The sequence below is a fragment of the Chiroxiphia lanceolata genome, chromosome 3 (assembly GCF_009829145.1).
Source record: "Chiroxiphia lanceolata isolate bChiLan1 chromosome 3, bChiLan1.pri, whole genome shotgun sequence".
Lineage (NCBI taxonomy): Eukaryota > Metazoa > Chordata > Aves > Passeriformes > Pipridae > Chiroxiphia > Chiroxiphia lanceolata.
This window is the reverse complement of record NC_045639.1, coordinates 98742192-98750405: the sequence shown is the minus strand read 5'-3', so window position 1 is coordinate 98750405 and position 8214 is coordinate 98742192. Positions and strand designations below refer to the sequence as shown.

General features: G+C 37.2%; 1 protein-coding gene across 3 annotated transcripts in view; it reads right to left on the bottom strand.

Moving 5' to 3' along the window:
• Nucleotides 1-1107: 1107 nt before the first annotated feature.
• TRAPPC12 (trafficking protein particle complex 12) overlaps nucleotides 1108-8214 on the bottom strand; it is a 48665-nt gene continuing 41558 nt past the window's right edge. For all 3 annotated transcript variants that reach the window (XM_032683725.1, XM_032683724.1, XM_032683726.1), the window contains exons 10-12: nucleotides 3761-3861; nucleotides 2892-2979; nucleotides 1108-1472 (exon numbers count right to left, since the gene is read on the bottom strand). In XM_032683725.1, coding sequence (XP_032539616.1) covers nucleotides 1230-1472; nucleotides 2892-2979; nucleotides 3761-3861 — 432 coding nt within the window. In that variant the 3' untranslated portion in view covers nucleotides 1108-1229. The remainder of the gene's footprint in view (nucleotides 1473-2891; nucleotides 2980-3760; nucleotides 3862-8214) is intronic.

The window sequence follows — 8214 nt, the reverse complement described above, 5'->3', positions numbered from 1 at the left end:
TACAGAATTGTCCCATGGCAGTGATTTATGATAAGAAGCTACTCCAACTGCTAAACATTAAATCTCAAAACAATAAAACCCCCAAATGAACAGATGTATATATTGTATTCATGTACAAAGAGTGGGAATATTTGCATTGAATCATTACAATAGAGATGAAGGGAGAAACACGGGCAGAGATGTGAAATACACTGATACCACAGTGGTACTGTGATTCCTAAAAAATCTGTATTCCAAGGGATGTCAAAATCAGTGTATGCAGATACTGTTGCCTCACTGATAACTGCCTTGTGTCCTGCACCCCATTTGCTTCCACTCTGTGTGGCCTAACTCGTAGATACCTCTGCCTCAGGCTCTGCATCATTTTCCCTGGGAAATACTTTGTGCACAGTGGTTTTTTTTGATAATAGGAAAGGAGAGGAACTGCGCTGAAAGGGGTTGAGTTTCTGCTTTAACTGACAGTGCTCCTTTCTCTGCCCAGCAGAATGCCAGAGTGGAGCAGCTTTCCAGAATCCAAATGTTTTAATCTGAAAGATTTAACTGCAACACAAAACCCAGGTAGACCACTTATTATAATCCCTCATATTGTGGGAAACTGATACTATGCAGGACTGTACAACTCCCTCACATGCTCTCCGGACGTGATCCTGGGCAACCCTGCCACTGAGGGCTTGGACAAGATAACCTTCAGCAGTTCCTTCCAACCTCAGCCATGCTGTGACTGGATGGTGGTTATTGAGCAACCTCCTCTGAGAGCCTTGGACACACAAAGGTGCAACACCCAGGAGTCTGATGGGGACAAAAGAGACACACACAGTATAAGCAAGTGAATTGCATTCAGAATTTCCTTTCTGTAATACACATACTGATATTCTGTCAGTAACTCTTAGCTGATGAAATCAGCTCATGTGATTTGCTCACTAACTACTGAAAAATCATCAAGACAATATAAGGTCAAATTCAGTTTTTCTTACAAAAGAATCTGAGTAGCTGACTGTATATGTATATATATATATAACTGAACAGTAATAGAGTTGTAGGGATGAAGCAGGCTCTGGGTCACCACAAAGTCTTCACAGGCCTGTATAGAGCCAACAGATTCTGTACTAATGCCACTGAATATTCATAATTGAATAGACTTTATTTCACATTTACACATCAGCAAGAGTATATACAATTTAAAAAAAATTAAATTTTTTCTTTGCTGGAAAAAATTAGTTGGAAATGATCTACCCTAACTTGAGACACTGGGTATTAAAGCTATCACCCTCTTTGATAGCTACAGCCTCTAGAAGTGCCTGCTTCTTCTGCATACTGCGAGACGACTCGAGTTCATACATAGTGGTCAAGTTGAAGAGAACACTCTCATGTAGGTAGTGTTTAGGGTCCTGCTGAACCATTCCTTCCAATTGCCGGAGGGAATCCTTCAGTTTTCCCAGGTAAAGAAGACAAACAGCAGCATTGTTGTTCGCCTAGAGAGAAATATATTGTAAATAAATAGTGTGTGTGGAGATATATATATATATATATGTATGTATTTACAAGCGATGAGAGAGAAAGAAAAAAAGTCTAACATCTGGATTTACAACAGATTTACTGTATGCTAAGAATTACTATTTTTTTTTGTGTGTGTGCAAAAATTAAAATACATTATCAATTATACAATGCAGTCCTTTTCTTCTTGTTATTCTCAAGATCCACCCTGTGCCAGTTAGGACCTGCTGAGTTCTAAGAGCGGAAACTCTAAAAGACAAAGTCTAAATTGAAATATAAATAGTATAGAACATCAGTTAATTTTGGAAGCCAAGTGAAATAGATTTCAGAAACTACATGAGCCTCTGCATACTGTCATTTTCATAGGGTTTTTTTTAATGACTTCACTATATCTTCAGAAGCGTTTTTCTCTCTGGCTTACATATGGAAGATCCACATAAGCAACAGGAAGATATTATCTTATCACAAAGGCATCTACAACTGACTTCAAGTAAATCCAGCAGATAGGGCAGTCTAAATACATCATAAATGATCAAGTCAGCTTCCATTTTCCTTACCACACAAAACAGGTTTTATGAGTTACCGAAAGATTTTAACAGTACAAAGTCATATAACATGTTTAGCAGCAGAAACTTTCGCACTTTCTGAAAGCTGGAGATAAAGGAAGAACACGGCCTTTTAAAAGAAATATTTTTCTCTCCCTTCAGGAAACCTTACAGATCTTGTGCGATTTATAATAGACACTATTTTACAGCCTGCAAAATGATGCAATTCATGTGCTTCTTAAAATCAGTCCCCTCAGCCTTTAAATGGCCTTGGATCAGACTACTGGGGGTGAGCTGTCTGATTTCTTAGAAATACTCTTACATGACCATGCACTGAAAACTGCCAGGTGTAGAAAACCCAGAGGTAAATAAATAGCTCTTCTTTGATGTCCACTTGTGATGGTAGCCCAAGGCTCTGATATGTAATGTGTTAGAAATGTCATGTTTAAAATTAAAATATCCCTTCAATGTTGTGTGAAATCAAGGTAATCTTATACATGTTGAGAACTGCCATTTCTTTTCCTGACATGCATGTCTACACTAAAAACAGTGACTGCAAAAAAAAGAAAGTGCTTTTGCGAATAAAAAAAGTGCTTTTGCGATAAAACAGAACGTCTCTGAATTTCTACATGCATCCCTAAGTATTCATGCCCTTCTTATAGACTGGTTCTTAATTTCTCATCCTGTTTTCCATCTTATCCTTATGTATACTGAAAACCCTTTGGTACACATGCCACGTCCAATTTTTCTATAAAGCTCTGAGCATACTCTGGGTACTAATTAAATCCATGCATGAAGTATTACGAGAATAATTTAGGTGTTCATTATAAACGTAGCAATTTGGAGATTTACCACAGCATTTGATGAGTCGATCCTTAAAATTTCTGTGAAAAATCGATGAGCTTCTGAGAAATTATTCTGACCAAGGTGGAGAAATGCTCTAGAAAGTAAGTGACATATAAATGAGTTCTCCTGAAAAACCCAAGGTAATAATACATTTAAAAAAGAATGCACACCATTTTTTATTTTTCTTGTTCTAGATGTGAAAGTTTCTGACATTTGTTCTTCACGGTGTGAAGGAGACACTGATTTACAGACAAATGGAATGACAACTTGGATCACTCAGCTATTATATATTCTGCCTACCAAAGCAACAGTCTTCATCGTGTTTTTAGTACTTTAAATGCAGATACTCTCTTCCTGGAATTATTCTCTTCATGAAATTAGCCATATCATTTTCAGAGCACTTTTGAATAGCATCTTCTAAATATATTAAGCCCATGTGCTAACCACTGCAAACTGAGCCCCCATCACGCAGCTCCATTTACTACAATGTATTCAAGCATGCTTTGAAGCTACCAGGCGGTAACTTTCCTGGCAGATCTGATTGTAGGATAACGGCCCAAAATAGCTTCTCCTCTCCTAAGAGTTACTTATGCAAATGTATATAGGAAAAGCAGAGGGAAAATATGCAATGTCTGGAAGAATGAGAAAAAGCTTTGTAAAATCAACTGAAGGATCACAATTTCAATGCAGGATAATATGACTGTACCAAGTAATACAGATCTCCTGGGTCTGTATGCCATTCAGTCTCACGACAGATGTAGTTACAAAAAAGAGAGAAAGAGAACAGGATTGTTTCAAGGGTGGTTTAATGATCACCTTGCATACTTTGCAAAACTGTATTTTAAAATGTTTTATTTAGCTATTAAATTATCTACCTGTTCATTAAAACCATAATTTGGCTCTGGAGTCCATCCAATTTGTGACTCACTTTCTCAACATCTTGAAAATATTTCTCTGCAGTTTTTATGTCTCCAATCTAGACAGAAAAATCATAAGAAAGTTACCACAAGAAAAAGAAAAGAGATACATCCTGATTATATCTTTCACAAAGAAAGATGTAAGACACAAAACATAGCAAATATATCAAAGTCTATTATCAATTGTTTGGCACCAAGACGACTAGGTAACACTTGTTATCAAACAATGTATTTGAAGAGCCATATTAAGGCCACAGAAAGCATCCCAAAGTCATGTGCACTTTGCCTAAGACCTCAGCTGGGGGTTGTGGAGCACTCATGGACTGTAGGGCAGGGAGGGCCCACAATCCTCGCTTGGCTCTTTTGTTGTAACCAACTCCAGAGTTCATAAAGTAGCTGAAAATGAGACAAGGTCAGAGCCACTGCCAGTGAGACTGGGCGTTACTCTGCAAGAAGACGGACACAGGCAGAAGCTGTCAATAAGGCAGGAGAACTGGAATACAGTAGCCTTGTAGCTAGCACAGGACCCACAGCTGGTTAACCCACAACCTCTGGGTCACAGCCAGGGGCCATACACCACAACATGCCAGAAAACAACCCCAATGCAATGGGGCACTGAGGTAATTGGGGAGACAGTCCATCTGCAGACTAAGAAACATTGGTGAGTGGGTCGTGCAGGCTGAAAGGAGAGATCTGAAAGCTAGCATAAAAAAGTACAGATTTTATGGGAGGAGGGGATGAGCAAAGGGATTTCTAGAAAGGATGGGGTATTTCACCTAAGAGTATGTCACATACATTGCTATTTGAGATGAAAAAAAAATATTTGAAGAAGGCCCCCTTGGAAAATAAATTAGCAGTGTACTTTCAGGCTGGAGAGATGGAAGAAGACGACAACTTAGTACTGAGTAAAATAAATCCATCAGAATCTATCAAAAGGAGTAAAACTAAATTAGTTCAGAAGCATACAGCCATGGAAACCAGGCAGCCCTCAGGTGAGGAGATTTCAGGAGCCCTTAAGAGATCACCTGTTTGTTCAAGAACAGGACAACACTATGAAAATGTTTGTGACAAATGTGTTGAAGTTTCCCTTAAGTTCTCAGACAGTGAGTATTACATATCTGAGTCTTACTAGGAAACTTATCCAGAATTCTTAAATTGCCTCAGTATTACAAAATACACTCTATCTTACTGCAGTTTTTACCTCAACTTTTTGTCCTGTCCATAGTGGTCAGGGAGAATGGTATAAGTCCTCTTTTTTAACAGCCTTTTACATATCTGAAAATTTTTACTTTTTCCTTCTAGAATAAGAATTCATTTTCAAGCAAATCAGGGTTCACTCCTTTCTCACAGATAATGCTTTCTGGTTTCTCTGATCATTCTTGATGTTATTCTCTAAACTCTCTCCTGTTACTTCACATGCTCCCCAAGCGTTCACCTAAGAGGTCACAACACTCCAACATATCTCTCTCCAGCAGTGAGAATGGAAGAATCATATTACATTTCAGATGTGAATATGGAGTTTGCTTTTACACCAGGTATTTTGAAGTCCAACTGGTTTACCCATGTGTATTTTCTTACCCTTAACCTAATTCGTTTCTACAGAACAGTAACTTGTTGTTGCTTCCCATTTTGTACATTACTCCCAGCCTTTGGAAGCATTTTGCCTTTTGCTGTTTGAATCAGAGTCAATTTAACATTTCAGTTTCTCAACTTGTCAAGATTATTTTGCATTCTGATCATGCCCTTCTTAGTGTCTGTACCACACCAGGCTTGGCATCATCTGTACTTTTTACAAACATGCTTTTTATTTCATCATACAAGTACCTAACCAAAAAATACAAGCACTACAAACCCTACAGACATCCTTGTGGAAAAGATCATCTAGAAAGTCCCTAGTCATCAGTGAATGACTTTCCAACTACACTTTTCAGAGACAGCAAACATCCACCTGAAGGTTTCATCTAGATTTCTTCCCAATTTGGCTATGGGAATATCATAGTGGCAAGTATCCAAAGCCCTACTAACACCACTAATATTAAACAGATACTGGTTTTCCTCTAACCACAAGAGTTCTCCCTTGTCAACATAAAGAAATTATTCTTCTTTAAGAGATGATTCAGTTGAACACTGCAGTTAAAGATGCAACTGTCCATCTACCAAGCATTTCTGGAATAGCCATTAATAGTTTTATCTCATGAAACAGATGCATTTCTCCCAGGTGTAATGTAATTGGACTCAAACAAAACAAACATTCATTCTAAAATCTTATCCATTCAGTTATAACGTCAAAGAATACAATTTCCCTCTATAAATAACACTAAAGATGTAAATCACTAAGAAAATAATTACATTTAACTAGAGGATAATGCTGGCACAACTGTAAATGAATCTGTCCTTGAGTATTTTTAGCTTAAAAATTAGAAGGAATTCCTTAACCATGAGAATAATCAATTTCTAAAGCAAGCTACCAGTTTGTTCCACTGGGAGCTTGATGAGTCCAAATCTAATATGCTTTGAGACTAATCACACATTATTTGTGATCATGAAGAGTTCTCATTTCTTAGCAGCATCTTGTATCTTCTCAACAAACATGTCAAACTCTTAATTCTCATTTTTCCCACAGAGGGGAAACAGTTTACTTTTTTTGGGGGGGGAGGGGAAGACCAGTTAAAGAAATAATTAGTTTTAATTAGTCATTAAAATGTTAAAGTTTAAAGGGGTCTTCATCATTTAATTTTATTTAACTTAGTTCAGAAAGTGTGATTTCAGTATCTACTCATAATTAGCATATCAAATAAAAATGAAAGTTCCATTGTTAACCTCAAATAATCATATCCTCTAACAAGGATCCTCTAATATATTATGTGTTTAAGTTTGTTGTTTGTCTGGAAACTGAGATTATTTTTCTTACATACTCCTAGGATGTATTTATTGCTTTTAACTCTGTTTTGCAGCAATCTGTTACAGAGGGTAGGGTCAGGCAGTTTTCTACTTTCTAAATTCTTTAATGTAGTTATTTAGACGGCAAACTTGGATAGGTTGGTCAATAAGCAGAGTCTATTAGCAAGACACAATGTAATCCTAGAGACTAAAATGTGTTTCCTCATTTCATGTGAATTTCTGTTTTACTGGGCAGGTGATTGCTGACAGAATTACAGTGCTTCTGAAAATTTCTCTGTGACAGTCTCTGTCTTTTCCTGCATTCTTCACTTCTCTCATCCTCATTTCCCACTTACTTAAGGCAACAGCTAAAGGCCGTACATCAGATTTAGACCTCTTTATGCTCCACTTACATGTGAAGATAAAGAAGATATGATGCCTTAAACTAGTAAGCTCAATTTAATTAAGAAAAAGTAAATCACACATAAAGTTTTACATGTTGAAAAAGATTACAATTTTTTTCTGTTCAACTCCTGAATTACACTTCATTCTACATTACTGTTTTGTTTCGCATCTGTGATGTCTATTGTCAAACAGTATCTGTGGCTGATAAGCAACTGGAATCTGGCTCCCTTACGCCTCTCTTGGAAAAACTTCAAAGTTATCAGCACAATATGTGGTTATTTGGAAATTACTACCTGTTTTTGAGAAGTTGTAACAGTTGAACATGAGAAAATTGCTTTCCCATTTTACCTGCAAGACATATTATTTGTTTTCCAGAGAGTGCCATGTCAACCATGCACACACACCACAGAGTGATCTTACCAAAATGATGGTGCCCAAGCCTGCAACACATTTGTCTTTCTTTAATTTGAACTTGGCTTTGTTTCCCTGCACACTGCCTATTCCTCTTAATATATCAAAATCTTGCATCTGTTGCAACAGTACCACCCAGACAGAGCTGAAGATTGTGTCACAGAAAAAGACAACATGCCAAACAATAAAACCTTATCTCCTTAAGGTGCTAGAAGAAAGGAAAACATTTGCATTCAGAAATGATTATTTTTAACTTCTATCTAGATCACATGAAAATATCCAGGACTCCCCATATCCCCTTTTGATATGTCCAGTTATGACAGTAGAACCACTAAGCCCTAAAGCCCTGTTGTCACAGCTAGAACCAAGGAGGTCAATGCCTTCAAATGACTCTGTAAGTCAGGAGACGTTTTCCTCCTGGGACTGACAATTTTTCTATAGCAAATGGAGCTACAAACAGACTGGAGAGTGTGACACTAGGGCAGACACTCTCGTCAGCAAGGCAGTACCAGTAATGTACCTAGTCATTTTCTCAGTAAGACCAAAACTATTAATAACTTCCATTTCCAATAGTATTATGCATATTTACAGTACTGTTCATTAATATGCATAATTACTAGGTTGCCTATTTAGATAATAATTAATGCATGCAGCCAATATTCTAAAATTGTTCTATAGTGATGCAGATCCACTTTAAACAAGATACTTTTAAAGAC